The following is a 23962-nucleotide window of genomic DNA, read 5'->3' as shown; positions in this document are numbered from 1 at the left end:
GGACAGGGAAATCAGTCTTGAAATATATTGAACCCCCCAAAAGTTGAAATGTTGATTAATCAATCATTTAATATGCCCACTTCGTTGATGTTTCAACAACAACAACAACTACAACAAAAATTTGATCAGTGTTCCAGCACAAATATATCAAAGGAACATACTGTCCTATATTATTGTCTTTGCAAGACTACAACATTTTTTTCTTAAGCTGCTGACTCTCTCAGAAAGGCCATTTGACCAAATTGAATGTTTTTAAAATTTCACAAATAATTCATTTTATTTTGTGAAATATTATCCTAAAATATCACTTAAAATGTAATGAACTCCAGGTAAATTGTAATCAATTTAAAAATGTATATGCCCATTCACATTGCCTGTTATGTCAAAAATTCCCATATTTTCTTTTTTTTTTCTTCCAAGTTGCTTTTTTTTTCTTCACTTAGGCTTTATTTTCAATTTGACAAAAACATCTTTTGCACAATGCATTGAATGCCAGAACAGTTACAATAAATTTGTCGATTAATTGTCGCATTTGAATATCAGAATATAGCAAAAGTTATGCTTCATTTGAAACAAAAGTACAATGCTGCTATCAGTATCATAGCATCCATAAAACCCAGTAACGCCAGGAAAAAAAGACTGCAGTCTTACACATTATTCGCAAGTCTAATTTGAATCTGCCATTGTACACTGGTGACTATTTCACTTTCACTAGAACAAAGGAGCTGTGGTGTGGGAAAAATTAAATAACATCGTCATCATAGATGAGAAAAAAGACGCACGTATTATTAGTCCAATTTCATTTTTTAATGGTAGAACTAAATGAAAATCTGAGCAATAACAAAAGAGATGGAGGGATGTGATGTAAAAGATGAGGGAGGGGGTGCAGGGAAACGTGTGTGTTGTGCATGTTTGTGTGCGTGTGTCAAGGCGGTCTTTCTGTTGCAAGAAAAGAATAGTCTTGGTGGGAAAGGAGCATGTGATGAAGGTATGTAAATGCACTTCAGGGACGTAAAGTGATGTTTGTGCGCTTTGTACGACCGCGCGGAGCCTTCTGTGTTTGATTTTTGGTGGAAGATAGGTGCAGTCACCTCAGCGTGTGTGTGAAAAGGGGGAGCGAGGGGGCGGGGGTGTGTGGACCTCATCGCTGACGGGACCCACAGGCACCCTGAATGTGCCCTGCTCTCATCATTTCTGGAGGTGAGGACAAAAGGGGGGAAAAAGAGGGGGGAAACCAGAAGAGAGGCCCGGGATCCGACTGTCGTGACGGCTCCCCCCTGAAACTGGTCGCCGATGGTCGGGGTTTCCTGGACCCAAAACGGCTGAGGAAAAAAGCGGCGGAGCATTCGACTCAAAACTGAGACTGGGGTTTCCTGCCACAACAGCGGGATTGTCAAAAGGAGCCATTCACTCCGAACAGGGCCTTGTATTGCTACGTTTCCAGGTATGTATCTGTTGAAGGTGTTAGCTAACGTACCTCGACCAACGTTAGCTCTTAAAAAACGCCAAGGAGAGTGATGCTAATTATCTCACATCACGTCTCTTGCTTATTTTCTCCATACAAACTAGCTAAATCATTTTTTTACAGTGAGAGGAAAAACATCTGCACCCAATCATCCCCGTTTTCTAGCTAAACGCAGCCTTTAGCCTGCCGTGGCTATCGTTGTGTGTACGCTCTTAAATAACGTACAACAGCGTAATAAACCCTAATTAGCTGTCTTGCTAAAAATGCTAACCACAGCTTGTAGCGTTGCTAGCTCCCAATTGGCAGTAGATATGAGCTAACGCCAACCTTTCGAAGCTAAAACGGCAGCACGACTAAGCTCATTGGAATGCGTAAAGCTTGCTGTTGGCTTTTGCAGCTACTAAAAAACAGCATCATGTTTGGTATAAAAGTGGTGCAACAATATAATCGCATATGCTGTTACTGACATGATAGCCATGTCTGACATTACATGGGCTGTTTTTATATCTGTGTGTGTTGGTCGTGCTCAGCGAGCTACTGTGATTAATTACTAATCAAGATACTAGGGTGGAGATCAATAGAATCCCTCCAACTATACAGATTTTCTCTCAGCATGCCTCCAAGATTCCAGTGGCATTCTTGAAGACACAACTGCCTAATACATGCACTGTTTGCTTTTGTGTCCCTGCTCACCACTGGCTTATTTTGTGTTTACTCGTGCAATATATTATGAAAGCGACAGACTGAGAAATGGTCTTAGTTACATTAATAGTTTAATTATAATGAGTTGCTTTATGGTGTACTTCACAAAATACAATTGCCTAAATGTGTTGAAGGGCAATTAACCATTGTGTTGGTTAAGAAAAAGAGAATGCAAGCTTGACACTGAAGGCAATTATGGGCCCTGACCCCATAAAAAGGGTGCAATCCCTCAAATTGTGAGCCATCATAATGAAAAGAAGTTAACACACAATAAACTTTACATTTAGTGCCACTATGATGAGGCTTGGCTTCATGAAGTTGCTTCATTTCATCACTTGCAATGGTACTAGTCTTATGTGACTATGAATGTTACTTAATTTCCAGAGTGGCTTGCTCCCACTGCCCCACTTTCACGTCCTCCAAACCTGTTTATCAGTCAAGAGGGAACACTTAGGCATGCCGTCTTTATGTTCCAAGCTCTGTAACAACTGTGTCAAAGTGCATAAAGTTATCTTAAGTTTCATAAATATAAAGAAAGGCTGCATATATATGTATTTGTTGGATTGAGTTATTTTGTAAAGTGTGTAAAAATCTTGTATCTAATCTTTTGTTTGTAAGGCATATTCCTTTAGTATATTTATGCGTAAAATAAACACATTACGACAACAATTCCCTATAAGTGGACAAATAAATGCCTACAGAGTTAAGCACCACCGTACAACCATAGCCACATTATGATCACTTGCACAATATAACTATCTACTACTATGGCTGTATTAAATATTCAGCCTTTTATAAGGATATTAATGTTCTGTTTTGGTTCACACCGGACGAGTACTATTCATTTAAAAATATGTTCATCATCTGGGGAGCTTTTCCTAAGGTTGGTGACTCTCGAGCTACTAAATGAGGACCAAATTTCAGACAAAGAGTTGTTCTCCACTGCAAACTTCAGCCACAATATTAAACATATTGCTTCTTTAGTAATTTTCTGACAGTGTTATTCAAAACTTGGCATTACTTTTTGTAAAGATAGACTATTAGATACAGCACTTGCAATTATCATTTTGCAAGTGGTCATAATTTGTGGTTGTTGGCTGTATATGTTGGTCATGGAGTATACTGTAGTTGTGCTTGCATGTGTTTTTGTTCGCTGCTAAGAAAAAAAATCGAATATTGTTTGTATTTTAAAATAAGTTTGCATATACTGAAACTATACATATACAGTAGAAGCATAAAATAGCGACATGATATGTCACGTTCTGACGACTGAAAATGACATTGCAGTTGCTCAAAGCTCACGTAACGACGAATAAGGGCTCACCTGTTTTCTGAAGCCGAGTCGCGATTGGTGGTTAGCTTTTCATTTTCAGTCGAAAAGAAGTGGCAAAATGGCCGCCTCCTGAGATGAAAAGAAACAGGTGGATTTTACTGCTCATATTCCACGAACGCAATATTAATCAGAATGCCGTGTTTTGACTAGCGGGTGCTGAGAACATATTCTTGTTAAGATTTTTTTGTGGGTTGACTTTCCCTTTAAAGTCCCATCTCTGGTGATTTATTTTTAAAACAGGTCCGTGGGCTGCTCATGTGGTCCTTGGGGGCTACAAAGTGCCCGCGGGCACCTTGTTGGTGACACCTGCTGTAGGGTATATAATGTTGGTGGTGTGTCTGCATTTGAACATGCATTAGTTGATACAATCACAGTAATAAATGTATGACATCTATGGTATTATATTTTGTCCCGCACTTGCTTATTTATACATATGTCTTTTGTATCTACAGACCGCTAAGCTTCTGGTCAGCTGGAAAATGAATTTATCTGCATGGAGTTACTGAGGGAAAAACGAGAACTGGAGTTTGAAAGGACTGAACTTGAAGTGGAATAAATGGATTACCCTCCTTTTGGGAAATAAGTTGCCATGGACCTGGTAGAATTAAATGATGGTTGACACACATTAACAAAGGTAAGACGGCTAAATGCTGAAGTACCAGGAGAGCATCAAGAGGAATCTATGCCCAGAAATAATGAAATAAGAGTGACCAAAGACTGTTATCGCCCAGATGAATGCATGCAGTCACAGAGAAGACAAACAAAACAAGCAACAATATCTAATGAGAACGAACAAGTAAGACAAACGCTAAAGTGTCACACTGCATCCAAGAGTGGATAAGAATATCAATGGAGTTCTGGGAAGTGTTTTGTAAAAGTCTGTTTTCAGACCTTTTTGACTCAAATCCTCCCAAACCCTTTTGGTTCACGTTCTGGCAAAATAACTCGTATTAACAGAAGAAGAAAAAAAAACATCTTGTTAAAATTCTGTCTCAATGGAACAAATATATTTGACACAATTGCGATTGTGTTTTTCCATAATCTTGATCCTAAAACAGCAATGTTCACAGGAGCTGTTGTGGTCCAGTATTTGCTAGTGAGACTTTTGAAGTTGCCTTACATAGTGATGTGTTAGGCATCCATGATATCATATTCTTGATGCCAAACTACAGAGGAATGACTAGAAATTTTAAACCCACTGTGATGTGAGCCTTTTTATGTGGAATCAACCATATGCCAATGCTACACTGAAGTGAGAACATTTTTACTCTTTGATACAACCATCATCCGTTGGCTACTTATAGCATTCAGCCATATAGCCCCTGTGCTTCAGCGTTTTAGGGAATTTATCAAAGCATTTACTTTTTAAAAAGTTCTGCTCTCTTCTGCATCCATGATTCCTGTTATCAGCCCTTCATTTACACATGGGTGGCATTTCCCACTGACATTAATCAGTGTTGTCTTTCTTTAAGTCAAACGGAAAAACATGCAGAATTTTTCAAATAGCCCCACCCCCCATTCTCTGCCGACCGGCTTTAGCATGAGGGGTGGTGGTGCACCTCCATATCCCCCTCAAGCTGCAGACCCCCAGGTCTCCCCAAGGATGACAGAAGATTATGCAGCGATGCAACAGCAGAGCCTGCACAGAGGCCATCCCCACTCCAATCAAGCCAGCCCCATGCTTGCTTACAATGCTCGAAACAGAGGCATTGTCGAGCCACCGCCCACACAGGGTAACCTTCACAGCAGCAGTAACAATCCTTACAGGAAGGACACAATGGATTATTATTTCTCATTGGGCGGGAAGGACAAAAACAGAAGAGGGGGTCTTGTCTTTGGAACAGGATTTGGTTACCCTAATATTGATGGACACATACCTGCCCAGTACAGACATTCTGGTGCTGGAGCTGTATTATCATCTGGCATCATGTCGCAATATTCAGTAGATTATGGGCCGAGCACTGGATCAGGTGGAGGATCCGGAGCATTCTCTCCTCTTCAATACAATATGAGTCAGAACGCTGCATTGCAGGCCATGCCAGCTTCTCAGAGCCGCCAACATGGACAAGCATTCTCTCCAGTCCACCATGGGCAGCAGCATCGGAGTTATCCAAGCTCTGGACATAGAATGACCCCTCAGTACCCACAATACTCTCCACAGGCTGGAGCGTCCACGGGGTCGTCGGGTATGTACAGCCCCCCTCCGCAGCGATATGTTGATGGGACTGCTAACACCGGTTTTGAGCCCAAAGTCAACAGCTCTCACAGTGTCAACTCAAGTGCAAACTCTGCCTCTGGTTCAGCTGCTGCTAACAATATGGGGTCAGTTGAGAGTGTTCAGCAGCGTTACCATGCATCAAACTATGCTGGATATATTCCCCAGACACAAACACTTCACAAGGAGGGCACACTGCAGCACTGCAACACACAGCACAATTTAGGGGTGGGCTATGACAACCCTCTTAAGATGCAGCCACAAGGGCCAATCCCAGGCTCTGTATATGGTAAACATCACCAGGCCTCCACACCCAGTATACCTCATGCAACGTCTCAAGAAATAGCCAAATCCCCATGTCATCCTCAACAAAGTCAGATGACCCAAAACCTCAGCCCGATTTCCAACCCGTCCCCAGCTGCCTCTGCAGTACATTCCCCCAGCTGTAGCTCCACTCCTTCCCCTTTGATGGGTGGTTCAGAAACCTACATGAACCCCTCTGGTCCTTCCCACCCTTCATCTTCTGTTCAAAGCAGCAGTCATGGTCATAGATTAATACAGGCTGTGTCACAGTTAAGTCCAACACCCAACTCAAACAGTAGCATCAGTAGTTGTGGTAGCAATGGCAGTCACAAAGGTCAAAAGATCAGTACTGTTAGAGTAAACAGTGTGCCACCGACAAGCTGCAACAAAACTGGTCTAGGTTCAAGGCTCGTGCCCCGAGAGGAGAGTCCTTCTGTTTATTCATCTCCCCCAGTTGGGAAAATGCAGGATACAGGACTAAATAGTCTTAATGCCTTGAGCTCCCAGGTAGCTAATTTACCCAACACTATTCAACACATGCTCCGCAGTGACAATGTGCTATCACAAAAGAAGGGCAAAGATGGCGGACAAGTGCAACAAGCATCACACAGTGTTCCACCATTGCAACCAAGGAGTAGAAATGCAAGTGCAGTCTCAAGCACCGGCACAGTTAAAGATGGAGCTGTTTTAGGAGTTGTTGAAGGTGCTTGTTTAGAAACTGTTGCAGATGAAGACCCCTCTTTTATGTCAGCTGAGACCAAGATAGAGCAGGAGGATCATTTAATAGAGGGTGGGCATACAAGAGTAAGGCAGATGAGTGGGGCAAGCAGTGGATCTGAACCTATTTTTTATCATCATCCTCACACTCAAACACAGCCACAATCTGTACAAGCATTAAATGCCAAAACATTCACTTACAAGTCACCACCAAAAGAAATGGTCTCAAAAGCAAATGTTCACATTGCTCCTACATTAGCATCTCCATCTGAGTGTCACTCATCAGATGCGGACCCAAATTCACTTTCAAAACCTCCACTTTCCTCATCCACCTCCTGTATTATTACTCCCCCGCAGCCGAACCGGGTCTCACATCCTAGCTTATTAAATGACTCAAAATCTGGCCATAAAAAGAGTGCCGAAATAAAAAACGAACAGATCAAACTCGAACAGGAAGATGGGGATGAAAAAATGGACAAAGGTATTAGCCAAGTCCTCCGAGATGGCGAAATCAGCACAAAGCATGGACAGGACAAAGAAAACATGTTACACACTGCTTCTACAGCACATGACAAGAGTGAACAAAAACCCATATCTGAGGAACAACTAAGTGTTGGTGTGATTGTTTCAGCTCGTTCTGAGGGCAGTCAGGTTGAAAAAAGCAAGCAACCGCAAGACCTCTGTTTGAAAGAAAAACCACAATCCTATTTGAAAGAGTCATCGAGTAACAATGGAGAGGAAGGTATTGACCTAAGTAGATATTCATCTCAGCACCCAAAGTCAAATATTGAACAGGTCCACAATCTCAACCAATTTGGATCGCCTAAGTATGGTTTTGTAGATTCAACATATGGCTCTGATTTGTCCATGATGAAGAAAGGGAGGAGTGGGCCAGCAGGAATGATGGAATCCAGTTTCAGAAACTATCAGCAATCGCACTCCGGTTATGGTCCTGAGCATTCAAAAGAATTGAGTTCTCTAACAGAGGCATTCGGGAAGCGAGGCCATGCAATAGGAACAAAAGGCCAGGAGGACATTTCTCAAATTCAACAATTCCCCAGCCTTTTACAAGAGGTTCTTCAGGGCTATAATTTAGATAGACGTTATGGAAGACCAGAACAGGCATTTCCTGCACATCTCCAAGTTCAACAGCCGTTTCAAACAAGATACTCATACGGTATGACAGAAAATATGAGGATGATGGAAGGTGGAGCCAGTAACAATTTGGCCCTAATGGGCACTACTGGAAAGCCCCAACATCCAAATCACCGACTTGGAAGTAAAAGCAATTTTCCCACGGGTCTTCAATCCTCAATTAAGACGGATGTTTCCAATCCCAAGATATTGCAAAATACTGCAAAAAAAGAAGTGGATTTCCCTGAGGACCATTTACTACAAGCCTCAGATGCACACCCAATCCAACCAAAACATATCAATTTAGCTGACTATTCTCTTCCGCAAAGAAAATCATTGCCCAATTTGTCCACTTCATCATCTGCTGTACAGGAGCTCCTTCTGCAAGAGCCTGAACCACTGAAAGGTTGTGCTGGTCAAGGTGAATCTCAGAAATCAGAACGTCGCTCTGTCATCTGTGATGTGTCGCCAAATAGACGTAGCACACCAGAGAGGGACAGGGAAAGTAACAGAGATCGGGAGAAAAATCAGAGTGCAGCGTCTGTAATTCAGCAGCCATTTTCCTCCCCAGCAGCAACCAATGATATGAGTAAAAAGGACATTCTAGAGAAAAAAGTGGTAAAAATTGAAACAGCATCCAAAGAGATTGGTCCAAATCCTGATTTTCATGGCAGTGGTGGAACTAATGAAAGTGATGTGGAATATTCTTCAAAATCTGCACATTCATCCATTGTGCTAAATTCTGACCCCTATAGACACCTGTCGCCCCATTCTCTGAGCACAAATCCTTTATCATCACCGTCAAGACATCAGTCATATCTTCATGGTGTGGATTTAGCAACAAACAATGCCAACAGTTTCCCTGGTTATCGTTTTGGAGACACAAGAGAAAGCAATATGCCTCATGGCCACTCCCATTTTCCTTCCCACCACCCATACCATAATTTATCACCCCAAGCTCAGACTGCAAATAAGCTTCAAATGTATCCTCACCCTCGTGGGCCTTTCCAGCATTCCCATGAAATAAATGATTGGATGAAAGCAATGAACAGGTCTGCTAAGGACATGATAATGATTCCTGTGTCTTCCCCTGGAAGACATAAAGTTAGCCAATCAGAGCACAGACAGAGGATGATCCCTCAAACAGACATTCACAGTGATCAACATGCAACCAAACCTCTGCTGCATCAACAAAGCGGATATTATGACATGAAAATGTGGGAGTCGGCAGCCCCGGGCAGAGATGGCGTTAGAATGATTGATGGCGATTCTTGCTACAGGACACAAGCACTTCCGCCACCATCATCTGTTCCTGCAGGTTCACAGGGAATTCTGCCTCCTTCAAAGGCTCATGGCCCAAATACAGCTGAACTTGAGGAAACTAAACGCCCCTGTCTTCCTCCTTCATGCAACTCTACTAAACCTCAAACTGACATAACTTCTACTCAACCACAGGTGCAGCGTCAAACTAAGTCTGGTGGACCTGGAGAGACAAATCCTCTTATATTGAGAAGGAGAGTGCGTTCTTTTATCTCTCCTATCCCTGCCAAAAGGCTACTGCAGGATGCATCTCAACAGAGGGCTGCTGCAAACTCACACGCTCCTGGGGCACACTTTGAGTCAAACCATCGCAATGAAGATGAGTCATCCTCTTCGGATATTCCCCGTCTTTCTTCCCCTTTGCCTGGTGACAATACATTTCCTAAATGTCTATCTCCATCAAGTGGAAGTACAAAGGCCGTGCCTCCAAAGAAAGGACGTGGTTTGAAACTAGAGGCAATAGTTCAGAAAATATCACCAAGTGTTACAAAGCCTGCGGGGAATGTTGATGATGGAACGAATCATTACCCGGGCTTTACTAATGCAACAATCCCACCATTTAGTGCTTCACAGGACCAAGACATGACCCATTTTCCTCGAGTTGCTGGAGGGGATGACGGTTATATTGAAGACACTCACTCATTAAATGATCTGATGCCCTTCAGAGGCATAGATGAGACTGGCTCAATGCCAATGTCTGGCTACCCATGTGATCCCCAAACACAACCTCGTAAGCAAAAAGACTTTGACTTTGGGTTAGGAGCTGCTGTGGTGTCAGCGTCTGGTGACAAGGAGGACTTTGCACTTCTCGGTCCTTTACCCCCTCCTCCCCCACTCCCTCGTCCAGTTCAGGGTTCTCCACCTCCGTCTTCATCTGCCCTGTCCGACATTCAACATTTCACTAATACTTACCAGCAGCTTGAAACAAGAAGAGGAGAACAGTCTGCTGCCAACCTTCTTAGACAGAAACTTCAAGAAACTGGCATGGGATTTGATGATTATGCTGGCAGTGACTACTATAGAGCTACCTCACCACATCATAGCCAGTCTCAAGGGCATGTTCTGAGCAGACATCAGATGTCCTCTCCTCGGCCAAATCTGTCGACACAAGATTGTAAGACTCCAGATAACGCTGTGCCGAAAGGCTATTTTCCATCTGGCAAAAAGAAGGGCAGACCAGTTGGAAGTGTGAATAAACAAAAACGGACCCCAAACCAAGCCCAAACACCGATCCAGTCTCAAGCCCAAGCTCAAACCATGAATCAGAATTCTTCTCAATTGCCACCAACTCCCATCACACCTGCTCTACCAATACCTGACACAGTTCAAACCACAACCAGCACAACCACCTGCATCTCGGAAAACAAAAGCACTCCTCCTCTGACGCCACCCATTTTAACCCAGATAGTAAAAGTGGACGTTGAGAGTGAATTGATTCAACCTGAAGTGGAAGTTAAACCTGTGAGACGACGGCGCAAAGGTTTGAAAGATGAAGATGGCTCACCGGAAAGAAGAGGCCGTCAAAGAATAAGAAAAGGAGGGGCACCACCATCACAATCAGCGGCTAGAGATAACCTAGAAACGCTGCCGGGGGCAAAAGGAGTTAACAGCATAAATAGAGCATTCCTGGATCCAAATCTAAAAGGCCTCTTTGTGCCACACATTCATGTGGAGAACAAAATACCTGAGATTGGGTCGGTGTGCACCATTGTCAATGCTGAAGATGACAAGTTGAAAGAGCGTAGTGCGATTGGAGGGAAAACAGCTGTCAGCGGAATTGATTCTCTACCAATCGCAACTCTTTACTCACAGTTATCAAAGAGAGAATCAGAGATGAGGGAGACGGACCAGGTGGAAACTACACTTCAGTCAGGAAAAGCACTTCCTTCATCTGGCTATGTTGTTTCTGGACCTGCTGTTACAGAAACTAAACACTCTGGCCGTCAGCTTTGCTGTCTTTGTCAAAAATGGGCCAATTACAAACACCTTGGAGATCTTTACGGGCCATACTATCCCGCGGAATATGCCGCAAAGCTCCCCAAAAACCAGCCCCAGGTTCGACAATGTCATACAACCACAAGTGCAACCAAAACTGGACCAAACTCCCAAATTGGCTCAAATGCTTTCGACACTTTGCAGAACTTCCAAACACAAAATGTTCCGTTATCCAGATCCGCAGCTACCAGTAACTGCACCGTAAACTTGGATTTAAATTTAAAATCGCTTTCCGCCACAGTAAGAGCTCCTCTCTTAGCTTTTAGAGAGGATATGATTGCCGAGTCCAGTACCTTTGCCTCTTCTTACACCGCCAATAAACCGCCGTCTTTAACCTGGGACATGAATCTTGATATCATACCTATTCCGGAGCTAAAAAGAGAGCCAGACTTTGACACTGAGCAGCAGCAGCAGCAGCAGTTGCCAAAGCAGCCGCCAGCAGAGGAAGCCCAACAACGACCCCAACACAGAAAGCTGACCTCACATCCACGCTTTAAACGGAGGCACAAATCTAGCGAGGACTCCCCCAGAATGGTGCCATCCAACAGCAAGGCCTCCCTGCCCTTCCAACCTCCTCCGCCAGCTTTGGACTCCCTGGGACCTTTGGCACAACTTGCCCAGTTGCCTCAGATGCCCATGGACCCCGAGGAGTTGTGGGTTCATGAAGGATGCATCGTGTGGACCAGTGGAGTATATCTTGTCAACGGGAGACTGTATGGCCTGCAGGAAGCACTAGATGGTGCCAGAGAAACAGTAAGTAGATTCATGTGATCTATTTAATGTCACACTTTTTTATTGTGTGTGTGTGTGTGTGTATCAGTTTCTAAGGAAGCTGCTGAGTTACGTGGTTGCTGTGTCATGTCATGGTTGCTCTTTGCATTTCTGCTTATGTGTCCCAGAGCTGTTCATACTGTGAGATGGTTGGCTCCACTCTGGGCTGCTACAGTAAAGGCTGTATACGTCGCTATCACTATCTTTGTGCCATTGAAACAGGTGAGCAAAAGACTGAGCTAGTAATGAATGAATTATGTTCCGGATGATTATAATTATCTGATCTTTTTGAAAAATCCTGACAAACCTTGTATTATTAATAAATGTATGGCTGACCTGTTGTGTATTGATATTTTTTTCCTCTCCCTTCCAGATTGTTCTCTCAATGAAGATAACTTCTCACTGCGGTGTCCGAAGCACAAGGTAAACTAAGGGGTTTTACAAAGGCAAATTTCATATTTTGTGAAATTTGATACATTTTTAAGTCCTGATAACGAGACATTTCCGGATGTAATTTTTTCTTAAAATGTCATGAAATTAATAGATGTTATCATCTTTTCTCAATTTAATAATTTAACACTATTTAAATGGAAAATATAATATCATATAAAATGCAGCACAAATATTTAGTGGATAATTACCAATCCAAATATTTAGGAGTACAACTAGTTTTAAACAAATGCAATAGTGCAATGAACTAAAATAAATAGTGAAGTACTGCAAATATTTTTCTAGTAGTGTATGTCCACAATTTAACCAGTAAAAGTGCTAATAAATGAACATTATCAGAGGTTTATTTATTTATTAATATATTTTTGCAACACAAGTTTGTCAGCATCATCTAAAGTGAAATGAAACTTTTTTAATAACTTTTTAGCTTTTGGGTCGAGAGATAGGAAGACAAGCTGGCCCACTCTTTCATGTTTTAGTATGTACTGTTTAAAGTGTGCCTCTGCCAATCTGTCATCGAAGTTTGTTTATAGTATGTTTATATATTTATTTAAACGGAAAGGATGTTACCTGACCCGTGTCACAGACTGGTTTGTGTGCTGCGATGAACTGTGGAAGGGTTTCTTATTTATTTATTTTTTCTCACTTTCTGGTCCTAAATTTGTCACCTCCCACTGTAGCTGTGTTACGCTGTTCAAGTTAGCTGAGTACAATAAAGAGAGTTGCTACGCGCGAGTTGGAGGGTTTTTGTCAACGTGACTTTCGATGCTGCTGTACACTTCAGATGCAACATTATTGTAGCAACAGAGCGAACCCAATATATCGTACAGACCAAGTTTTTCTACCTCACAGCATTATTTCGTACTATTTCTGATTGAACTGTTTGGTCAACTGTTCCTCCTGCAGGTTTCTCAGAACCTCCGGCCCGCCAAGTCGATGTACCTGGAGCAGACTGAGAGAGGGTGAGACTTATTCAGTCTGGGAGCAGTAAGTTTACGTTTTCGTATATTACATGCATTGTATAATTCAATTGAAGTCTTCACTGTAACAGTTATGGTTAATTTCGGGCACTTTTGAATTATTCATCTAGATTTATACAAAGTTTTGATGTGATTTGTTTTTTCTGATCTTCACATCTGTTGAGTAAATTTGCATAGTGCCACTTAGTTTAACTGGTCACTGTGACCTGGTTGATCTGATTTGGTTGACCTACAAAAGTACATGTAATGTTAGATGACTATCGCGCTTTTGTGTTTACATCCCCCGTTCATGAGAGTTGAAATCATCCAGCAGACTGAAGTTTTATGTGTTTTGACACTTATTTACATTCTGAGGTCTAAATCAGTTGACGAATTTGTCTGCTTTTCCCGCCGGTTTGGATTCTTTTCATCACATCACTGGTGAAAATTGGCTATCATTAATGAGGTAGTGGTTCGTGCTGCTGTCTTTCACCCAGACGGCTTGAGTTCAATTCCCGGTCAGTGCCTTAACACCCAGCCAATGCTGCTTCTAAGATCATAAATAAAATAAGTGGATTGTGTCTGGAAGGGAATCAAAAATTCAAAGGTCACAGCAATAATATGCAGAGAATGTCTTAAGCAAATGGTCCTCTTCGATACGGTGAAAAAGGCAACACCCTGTTATTAGACAGCATGCTAAGCGGAAGACTTGGTCACTGGTGTCATTTGTCTACCTGTCATTATGTCGCCATTTTGCTATTCAGGGTCCGACCTGATTATTTTATTTGTTAGTTGTATTCGTTTGAGGTCATTTTCACACCACACCCTAACCTCGGCGTGTTCGTTCTGAGGCGTACCACCTAGTAGTGGGCCTCAACCACCATCAAGCACCGTGTTAAAAACAAACAAGAATTTGATTAATATAGTCTCAAGGTTGCCAGTGTGACAGCACCTTATAGGTGCGAGGCTATGAATACCTGTTGCCAAGGCAGCAAGCACCTTGTCGCTGTTGTTCTCATTCTCATCTCATTTTTATCCACGCCTGATCCAGAGCCCTAACTTGTTAGTCAAAGTACCACTATCTTAATTTTCATACTCAGTGCAGCTACATCTGAAATACAAACCGCAATTCCTATGAAGTTGGGATGTAGTGGAAAAGGTAAATAAAAACGATTTGCAAATTCTTTTTGACATGTATTCACTTGAATATCCCACAAAGAAAATATATTTCAACTTTAAACTGATAAACATCTTTGTTGTTTTGCCTGCAACACATTCCAAAAAAACCCTTTGGACAGGGGCTTGTTTACTGCCAGTGTTATATCACCTTTCCTCTTAAATCACTCTAATTGCTGGCGAACGGATTTACTGATTGTTGAAATATTGTTGGTGGGATTCAGTTGCTCAACAGTCCAGGATTTCACTTGTCATACTTTACTGTTGTAACATGTGCAGGTTATGGCTTTGTATTTTATTGCTGAAATAAGCACAAATGTCCCTGAAAAAGATACTTCTCAGATGTACGTATGTACCTTCACAGATGTGTAAGTTACGCATGTCATGGGCACTAACACACCTCCGTACAGGGTGGCCATCGGGAATTTCGGGAAAATGTCTATTTTTCCGAGCGGCCCGTCTGTATCGTGGCCGGTTGAAGCGTATTGCGCTCTCCACAACACCGTTGCCGATTAAATTGCATAGCGTCACGTCATCCGTCACAATAGGCCCCTCCCCCCTCATTTCTCACACTGCGCAGTGCGTGTGTTATATTTGTATCTCAATGTTTTTTCTCTGTGTGCAGGTTTGGACAAAAGTCAGCTAAGAGATGAGACTTGTTGCGAAGACGACTTGCGCGCGGCCGAGCAACAAAAGGGAATGTACAATTTCAGCAGGAATCTGCATCATTTCCATTCAAGACTTTCCAGAAAAGAGGCCGCTATTATTGCTCTTTTACTTCAAAGCAGAAAAACACAACAACACGCGGCTTAGATGAACAAAGGGGAAGGAAAAAGACTTTCAAAAAAGAAAACACTAACTCAGATCCAAGTGGAATAGAATGACAACGGAACAAAGGATCGTTTCAGTCGAGAACAAAATAAGCAAATTTCTTCTCTGGGCTTACTTTGAATTTCTCGAAATACCCTCTTAGTGTTAAATTCTTGTTTGTCATCACCTATTTTAACGTTTACCTTTTGTTGTCCGGATATTCTTTGGATTGTTTTCAGAAAGCCTGGTGGGAGAAAACAGCGTCTCAAATTGAGAAATGAGAGATTATGATTTTCTCTTGCAAATAGTATTATATCTCATGATATCAAGATGAAGAATTAATATTTTAGCCCTTATTATTATTTTTGTATCCTCATCAGTATTTACCCTTAATGATAAAATGGATGTATCTCACTTTATGTTCAGTCAAAACGTTAATTGGCTGCTTTTTCCTCCCTTTTTTTTTTTCTTTTATTCCCGGAGAGGGAGGAGCCAAATTGATGTCCTGGAATGTCAGGGTCGAGTTTGCCACAAAGACATTTATTGCCTTGGAGAACGGACATTTGTTGCCTTTCAGTGGAGTGTAAGTGTGTGTCAGTGTGCGCGCGCGTGTGTCTGTGTGAGTGAATGAGTAAGAGAAAGAAAGTGCTATACCATTCTGGTCCTTTTTGAAAAGTGTTCTTATTTTTCATCATGAGCTTTTTACGGTACAGCAAGTATTCCTGAAAAATTAGATGGACGCTGTCCTATTTTTGGAGTACAAATGTTCCTAATGTGCACGGAGAAGATAAAACGATGGACCAATGTCCAAGGCCGTCTTTGACCACGCGGAGCGGACTAAGATGAAGGACATTGAGCGGTGTCCAGCATTGTGGAACTGTGTTCTACGTAGGAATTGTGACTGTCTGGCGTCAGTCACGCCTACATGAACACTTTGGGAATGAGGCATGAGTTTGCGGATGTCATGGACGGCTGTGATTGGCCAGTTGGCTGCACAGGCCAATGGGGACCAAGCTTCAGCAAGTAGTTATCCAGCGGTAGCACATCGGGAGATTGCAAATCCATTCAAAAGAGGCATTGCCATCCGATTTTAAACTGTAAGTCGTACATGGTGTTGTCTTGATCATTTTTTATTGTTATTCTTGTACAAAAAAAAAAAAAAGAATCAAGCTAAAAGACAGCAGTAACACTATCAGAACCATGTTGTATCACAAAAGTTGTCAATATGTATATGAATTATGAATACACTTAAATGCTTCAACTATGCTCTTTTTCCTGGAACGTATTTTATTGTACGCTGGGGAATATCCATGCACAATTGATTAATTATTTTTAAATATTTCTAATGGGGTGCGAGAATCTCTGAATGTTCTGAGCTTCTGTTTCCGTGCCAGTGTTGTATTTAGCCGAACATTGCCCCCCCCCCCTCCCACAGTCTTTGCGGATGTATCTTAACTTCCCATATCTTTGTTCACCGGAACACAAACTAGTTGTCACTGATTCGACGGCGCCTTTGCAGGTTGCAGCTGAGTAGTGAACACCATTTTGCTTCAATTGCTTCAAAACACGATGAATCAACAGGCAATTCTGCACAGAATTGCTAGTGGTTAATAAATAGATTATACCACCCCCTATAAAATTATCAGTTTCCATTTTTTTATTTTTTTATTTTATTCTTATCAATATACTATTCACGTTCAGTCTTAACAGATTTAGTGCATGCCTTTTTACCACCTTGTGGCATGCATGTTTTTCTTTTATTCACAGCGAGAACTGCCTTTAAAAATAGTTGAGCTCAATATAGTTTAAAAAAAAACAAACTCAAGTGACTCAATGGACAACCAGGTTCCTGCTCAGTTTATTTCCTCCATTTTGTTGGGTGGCTTACTGAGTGTGTAGTCTTCACTCGAATTAATATTTTAAGGCATTCATTTTGGCTGCTGATAGTTAAGTGCAGTGATTTTCAACTAGTGAGTACATAACTCAAAAGTGCATCATGGACCCATTTTGGCTGGGCCGGGGTGCAGCTCTCCAAAAAAATTGGGTGTGGCGTGTCCCAGAGACAAACACAGTTCCTTTCAGTGAAGTATCCATGGTTCCCCAACATATTTGTGATGTACCTATTCAGAGATTTATTTTGAACCTCTACTTTTTTTTGTTGTTTTTTTTGCTAAAACTCATTTTCCCTGATTTGCTCCAGGAGTATTGCTTTTTCTTTCTTAAGGCATCAAGCTGCCTTGGAGCATTGTCGAAGTGAGTTGAAGATCTTCATGTAGCGCTTTGACACCATCGTGTGGCATCTACGGCAATTCTAAAACTTTTGGAGCACATTGTCTCCTGCAAATAGCGGCTTACCTAATGCTCTTTCCACTTGGAAACAAATACACTGCAGCTCAGCCTCTGGCTAGTGAAGTCTAATTGGCATTAATATACAATATTCAGAAAGTGAATGTAAATTTAAAACACTGTCTCAATTTGGAAACTGTAATAGTCATATCCTCCACAATGGAAAAATTAAATTTAAGAATACACACATCCATTATGCGTGTAAGTTGGTTTTTAAAGTGACTGAAAAACAACATAAATCTTATGGGTAGAATGAGCGCTGTCGCCAAATAAGTCGTCCTCGGGGCTTTCCCTTGGTGCCACCACCTCTGACTCAAACACAGTTAGTAATCAGGGAAAATGACGGCAGCGAAAAGCAATGTTCATGTAATACTCTGTATCTGCCACGTTTTCATCATGTCAAGGTCATGCCGATGTTCAGATCAAAACAGGGGAAGGAGACCACACAGGGGACAGGAGGCGGCGGCGGTGCTGATGTGGAGAGACGATGAATGGAAGAGTGGGAAATGAGTTGCGGAGCCAAAATGAAAACAGATGGAAAAGAGTTGTCTGTTTTGGATTAATATGGATTAAAGAAGACGACTGTGTGTGTGTGTGTGTGTGTGTGTAATATGCGCAGAGTTGTCTGACTGCTGGCTTCCTCATTTGGCGCTCCTGACTATGTGATGAAGACTGAGAGCAGACTGGAAGTGGAGCAGGGATGACAAACTAACATTCAGACGCTGCAGGAGGTGAGTACATGTTTCTTATTTTTTATTTAATATTACATGTTTGTTCGTGTATGTTGCGTCAAATTAAATCTGGTGGAGAATTAGGAACTGTCTCTCCAACTTTGCTTCTAATTGACCCCTAATTGCTATAAGTTTCTTATTTTTCTTTTTGTAATTTACCCCTTTGTGAAAGCCTTTAAATTGTGTAAAAGCATGCACCTTTTGCAGAAAATCAAACTAATCACTAATGTAAACTGGATCTTTTTTTTTTAAGTTTGGAAAGTATGCTACATTTTTTGTGGCTCAAAAGTCACCCAAATTGGGCCTTGCTTTCATTCTCTGTAATAGTTATGCTGTGGCGGAAAGAGCCTTTCACCAAAAGTCAAAACAATAAATAAAGGGGAAGTTATTGATTGTTTCAATAAGAGGGTTTTTTTTGCAGTTTTTGTGTGTTAAAACCCTTTAAGAAATTGGTATTTAAACACAAAAGGTGGAGCATCATATGTAGACAAATAACTTGGGGTGCACACCAAAAAAATTACGTGGTTCTCAAATGAGCACCAGAATTTGTTTTGCTGCTCACTTTTTTTCTCAACTCATCCACCAGTGCTACACATTGGCAGTTTATTAAAACAATTTACTGGTTAATAGAAAAAGTTAAATTCATATTTAAAACAATTAAGTTGTATGGCCGATCTTTCACTTGCAGTGTGCTTCATCTTATTTAGCACAGTTCTCTGGGGCAGTTTTTTTTTTTGCATCACGTACTGCTTACGTATTTCTGAAGACATGTTTTGATGGAGCAGCACAATAGACATTGAATTGTAGCAAAAAACAGTTTTAATTCCTCTTGATCTGATGATATACATCAACGTGATTTCTTGCCAAACATTTCTCTTCATTGTCTCCACCGCCCAGGCATGATGGCGTTCCTTCAGCAAATGCGCTCCCCAGCGCTCTCCTTCATCCAAACTGTTGTGTCTCTCTGCCTGGCTGCCATGGCGCTCACATCCTCCTATTGGTGTGTCGGTAAACAGAAGGTACCCAAGCCTCTGTGTTCACCCACCAAGCATAGCAAATGTATCCCAGTTCCCGGCGTGTCCAACTCGTCCAGCATCCAGTTCTCCTGGGAGACGGGGGACGACCGCTTCGTCTTCCCCATCTTTCACACGGGCCTGTTTTTCACTTGCGAGGAAAACATATACACGGATGCGTGGGGTGAGTGTTCAAAACACAACACACAATTCTAACAATGAAAGGACGATGCGAGGTGTTGAGAACATTGATATGCAGTCATGAAAATAAAACAAAAAAGGGCAACATTGGGTACGTTTATGTAATCTAATTCAAACTAGTGCCAGAGCTCTTCACGATTTTGGTGATGATTATCCTTTTAGTTATTAGTTAAATAAAACATAAATACATATTATTAAATACCGCAGTAAAAAAAAAAAAAGGCAGCTTTAGACACAACTATTTCATTGGATGTTATTAAATTGAGCAGACGTACCTGGAATTTAAACGAGTGATCCTTATACACAAAACTGTTCTTGTTAGCAATCAGTGCCTTAGTCGTGGGATTTCCACTGGGATTAACGTGAGCGCAGCCCAGTATTATTCCCAAAGTGCAATGAGGACCCACACAAACAGGAAGTGAAGACAACAAATTGGGTCATAGCGGGAGAGGAAATCCAAGGTGATAATGGGCACTGAGCTCCCGGTCTGTGTTAGTTGGATTTTGAGTGCATCCATGTCTGTGTGTGTGTGTGTGTGTGTGCTCATCCTAAAGGGGATTATCTTAAGTGTGTGTTTTGCTTGTGGAGATTTAGTCTCAGTCAGCAGTATGGCTCAATCATGGATCAGAAATCCGGAGAGCACGGGGTCAACAGGATACACAAGCACGGGCTGATTATTTGTTGTCGTTATTATCATTCTTATTAAGTCACTGGTTGAATGATACTGACTAAAGTTGTGCCTCTAAAATTATTGGATGAGTGAGGGCAGTTCTTTTATATTTGCCGCTAAATAAAAACATTTGGGTTTGACCTTAAAAGATGTTTTGAGATAAGAGATCAACATTATTTCGAGGTATAGCGTTTGTATCGGCATCCAGGATCAACTAAAATATAGCTTGATAATAGGGTGAAAAAACTTTAAAAAAAATAAAATAAATAAAAACAATTGACTGACAGGTGTCAAAATCAGAGCTTCTTCAAGTCTGCCCTTACAAAAATGACACCGTTAATGCTTATCACTTGTATTTCTAATCCCCATTTTTAAGTGGTTTGCAAATTCACCCATTTGTTTTTTTTAACAATGTGCGTTATTATTTGAGCTCTTGGTATCACACTCTATAAAATGTGAAACAATGGCGTCAAAGCCCTGTTTTTATAGGAATTGATCTCAAGAAAGTATGTTAAGGTGATGAAACTCAACTAAGAGACAATCTTTGTTTGTTGAGGAGGAGCTACGTTTAGCCTGGGTTGTTATGTAGAGTCACCGCTGCATGAACATGCACACTTTGAAATGATAGTGAACTGTTTGTTCATAGATTGTGGTTCGCTTACAATTCAAGATATGCAATTGCAAACATTTTTGAGGGTGTCAGTCAGTCATATTTTAGTTAATTTGATTCTTTTTCGTTTTTTGCACTTCGCTGCAGGGCTCAGCCCCCTCTTGATCCTTAAAAAGCCCCGATTCTGTGCAAAATACAACCTTCACTGCTAATTGACCTCAGAAGCATATTTCCCAGAATGTCGACTTCCAAATTGTATGACTTCACTGGTTTCCACTGCTCTATAAAAGTTTTATAATTTCTATTCCAGAGGAGAAGTGTCGAGGGTTCCACACTTTGACTCCCGGTTCGGAAAAAGGTGACTTGCATCGCTCCCTCCGGTCACGTTGTAAATCGCTTGTAAATTCTTTCTGATGCTTTGTCATTCTATTCTCTCATGATGTCTCACAGCCATGATGTGGCTGTCGCTGTCCTTGGAGCTCATGTACGTGGGTCTGCTCTTCATCAGCTGCATGCTGCTGTCTGTGCAGTTGTGCATCAGGGCCTGTTGCCCATCCACGCAGCGCTGGGGCCAGCTGCTCAACGCCTTTGCTGCAGTCTTCACAGTCTTGGGAGGTGCACAATGGCTTGCTGCACGATTTCATGTACCGATGCCTGTGATATTCGGTGGTATTTCATTTGTTGTTGTTTTTTTTTTTCTCTCTGCTTGGGCCTCCCCAGGTCTGCTTGGAATGGTGGGTCACATGATGTTCATGCAGGTGTTTCAGACTACAGTGTCCATGGGCCCAGAGGACTTCAAGCCTCACAGTTATGGCTATTCGTGGGCATTTTAGTGAGTCCATCACACATGGTACACACACAAATAACTCAGGAGGATGGCAAAACCCTGAAAGCAGTTCCACATGCTGTAAACCAATTTTCAACATTTCAGCTGATTTCAAAGTAAGAGAGACCCTACACATTCAACTTTTTTTTGTTTTTTTATAAGCTTGAGATACAAATACTGTATAGTGGCGGTGACATCATCTCAACCCGCTTTTAATAGTGGCACTTTGGCAAATAGTGAACAATTCTTTGAAAAGTGGTTTCAAGCTATTTAATGCCACTACACTTGAAGTCACACTGTCTAATACAAAAGGAATTATACAAATGGTGGAGCAGCACATTTAGACGGTTTATATAAGAATTTTCGCAGGCATATATTGTTTATCCTCTACCATGACAAAGACTAATATTACAATATCTTATTGAGTCACTTACAGTACTGGTGGAAGAAGTATGTTCTTATTCTTTTGTGTCATCACAACTCAAGAAGTATTACACTGCCTCCCGGTGGCCAAACCAGGCACACCTGAAGGAGCAGCCAAATAAATAGTTTGTCATTTAATGCTTCTATTCAGTTTAACTATTTACATTAAATTTAATGAGATATTTTAAGATATACATTTCTCAAGTCCCTACTGTATAAAGTATGTGTTCCTCACTTTAGTTTATCTTGCAACACCCATCCAGGCTTGAGTGTACTCAGGACTTTAATTGTAAGCTTTTACCCTTCCAAGCAATACAGGTCTATTTTGCACTGTATACTTAACAAAGATTGTGAGCGGTACTGTGTCATTTATCATACCAGTGTTTGGCAGCCTTCCCTTGGCGTATCAATCATAATGGAATGGTATGTCAGGTATGCACCCACATGGCTGTTTATTACAAACGGAAAATAAGATTTATTGGCAGGAGGCGTTTATTTTCCAACCCATTCCTGTGTCAAGTGTATCAAGATTGCAACGTTTCTAGCCCCTCCATGCCACTATTGTTGATATTCATACAGAAGCTTGCTAGACTGTGTACAGTAAACTGTAGTTATTGTCCAAACAGAAGATCAAAACAGATTGCAGTTTTATTTGAGTTGTGTGTAAGTTATGACTCAAAGTAATTAGAATCGTTGTGTAATGAATGTGTTGGATGTTTGCAGTCGTTAACATATTCCCTGTATGTGTCTCCTTTCAGTGTGGCCTGGTTTGCCTTCACTGTCTGCATGTCAGCTGGTGTCTCCACCCTGAACAACTACACAAAAAATGTCCTGATGGTGGGAGCCCGACTTAACGCCAGCCTTAACCCCTTCAACTTTGTGGGGCTTCTGCCCCCGGCACCTTATTTCTCTGGACCGGACTCTGGCATGGCCCGCGCTTTTCACCAATCCCACGCACCAATCTCTCATCTGTCCCCTTACTACGAGCAGCCATCACCCGAGTCACCGCCGACCGTTAAGCCTTCCCACTCCGTTCCACTACCCCACTCGGTGTCCTTCCCTCCTCCATCCTCCCACCTTATGTCGCCGTCCCCTTTGCACCGCTTGTCCCTCCCATCTCCATCTCACTCACCCAGATCACCCGTTGTTGTCCATGGACTCCTGAAAGGTCATCAGGAGAATATGGACCCCCTTTACACGCCACAGGAATACTACAGTCCTCTTTGAACTCTTACGGTGCAGTTCATCCAGGTAATGTCTTGTCATAGCGAAGCGTCGGTTCTTTTATTGTAATGCTCCACTGTTGGGGGTGACAGAACTATCTCACAGCTTTAACAAAATTAAGCAAACACAAGAGCGTTATGTTATGTTGTTAAAATCAACTAGAACTATTGTTCTAGCAAAAATGTCCAGTGTTTTCATATTTCATAATCATACATGAGCTTTTGCGGTTTATTTTAAATGTATTTATTTTGGTATGCGTTTCTCTGCAGAAGAAAAGTTGAACAGCGGTTTCTGAGTTGAAGTTATACTTTATTTATGCAATACTGGGGACCTTTTAATTGTGATTATTATTTATGGAATAAAAGCCTAAAACTAATACTAAAACTATTAAAAACAACATTTTTAAAAATTTGAAAAACAAACTATAAATACAAACTCAGTCTAAAAACAAATTCAAACTAACTGAATTAATAAGAAAGTAGTCAAAATGAAATAAAATCTATAATGAAAAAACCTGAACTGTTACCCTGGCTGGAAGTCAGTCACCGGCTGCAGACACTCGCAACCT

The 23962-nt window shown here is 41.6% G+C and overlaps 2 protein-coding genes across 4 annotated transcripts; both read left to right on the top strand.

Moving 5' to 3' along the window:
- The first annotated feature begins 893 nt into the window (after positions 1 to 893).
- On the top strand, positions 894 to 16616 carry tcf20 (transcription factor 20). Of its 2 annotated transcripts, none has more exons than XM_088316053.1 (6): positions 894 to 1444; positions 3953 to 11937; positions 12084 to 12177; positions 12329 to 12378; positions 13312 to 13392; positions 15166 to 16616. In XM_088316053.1, exons 2-5 carry the CDS (start codon positions 4987 to 4989, stop codon positions 13369 to 13371), a joined length of 7155 nt encoding a protein of 2384 aa, XP_088172179.1. In that variant the 5' UTR covers positions 894 to 1444; positions 3953 to 4986; the 3' UTR covers positions 13372 to 13392; positions 15166 to 16616. The 2 variants fall into 2 exon arrangements, with proteins under 2 accessions (XP_088172179.1, XP_088172180.1); XM_088316054.1 differs by having other exon boundaries at positions 896 to 988.
- A 149-nt stretch (positions 16617 to 16765) lies between these two features.
- gsg1 (germ cell associated 1) lies at positions 16766 to 23813 on the top strand. Of its 2 annotated transcripts, XM_088316058.1 has the most exons (7): positions 16766 to 18206; positions 18316 to 18427; positions 19325 to 19624; positions 21232 to 21279; positions 21372 to 21536; positions 21642 to 21753; positions 22929 to 23813. In XM_088316058.1, the coding sequence occupies exons 3-7, from the start codon at positions 19327 to 19329 to the stop codon at positions 23395 to 23397; spliced, it is 1092 nt and encodes a 363-aa protein (XP_088172184.1). In that variant the 5' UTR covers positions 16766 to 18206; positions 18316 to 18427; positions 19325 to 19326; the 3' UTR covers positions 23398 to 23813. The 2 variants fall into 2 exon arrangements, with proteins under 2 accessions (XP_088172184.1, XP_088172181.1); XM_088316055.1 differs by having other exon boundaries at positions 16766 to 18427.
- Positions 23814 to 23962: the final 149 nt, after the last annotated feature.

This window comes from Idiotropiscis lumnitzeri, chromosome 15, assembly GCF_059441095.1.
Source record: "Idiotropiscis lumnitzeri isolate Australia: NSW breed Sydney's pygmy pipehorse chromosome 15, RoL_Ilum_1.0, whole genome shotgun sequence".
Taxonomy (NCBI): Eukaryota; Metazoa; Chordata; class Actinopteri; order Syngnathiformes; family Syngnathidae; genus Idiotropiscis; species Idiotropiscis lumnitzeri.
This window is presented reverse-complemented; position numbering and strand designations above follow the sequence as displayed.

Excerpts from the sequence above, each read along its gene's own strand:
- tcf20 (XM_088316053.1), top strand. The coding sequence starts at position 4,987 with ATGCAGAATTTTTCAAATAGCCCCACCCCCCATTCTCTGCCGACCGGC. Across the intron at positions 11,938-12,083 it reads TAGATGGTGCCAGAGAAACA|AGCTGTTCATACTGTGAGAT; the intron begins GTAAGTAGATTC and ends TATGTGTCCCAG. Across the intron at positions 12,178-12,328 it reads TCTTTGTGCCATTGAAACAG|ATTGTTCTCTCAATGAAGAT; the intron begins GTGAGCAAAAGA and ends TCTCCCTTCCAG.
- gsg1 (XM_088316058.1), top strand. The coding sequence starts at position 19,327 with ATGATGGCGTTCCTTCAGCAAATGCGCTCCCCAGCGCTCTCCTTCATC. Across the intron at positions 19,625-21,231 it reads CATATACACGGATGCGTGGG|AGGAGAAGTGTCGAGGGTTC; the intron begins GTGAGTGTTCAA and ends TTTCTATTCCAG. Across the intron at positions 21,537-21,641 it reads AGTCTTCACAGTCTTGGGAG|GTCTGCTTGGAATGGTGGGT; the intron begins GTGCACAATGGC and ends GGGCCTCCCCAG.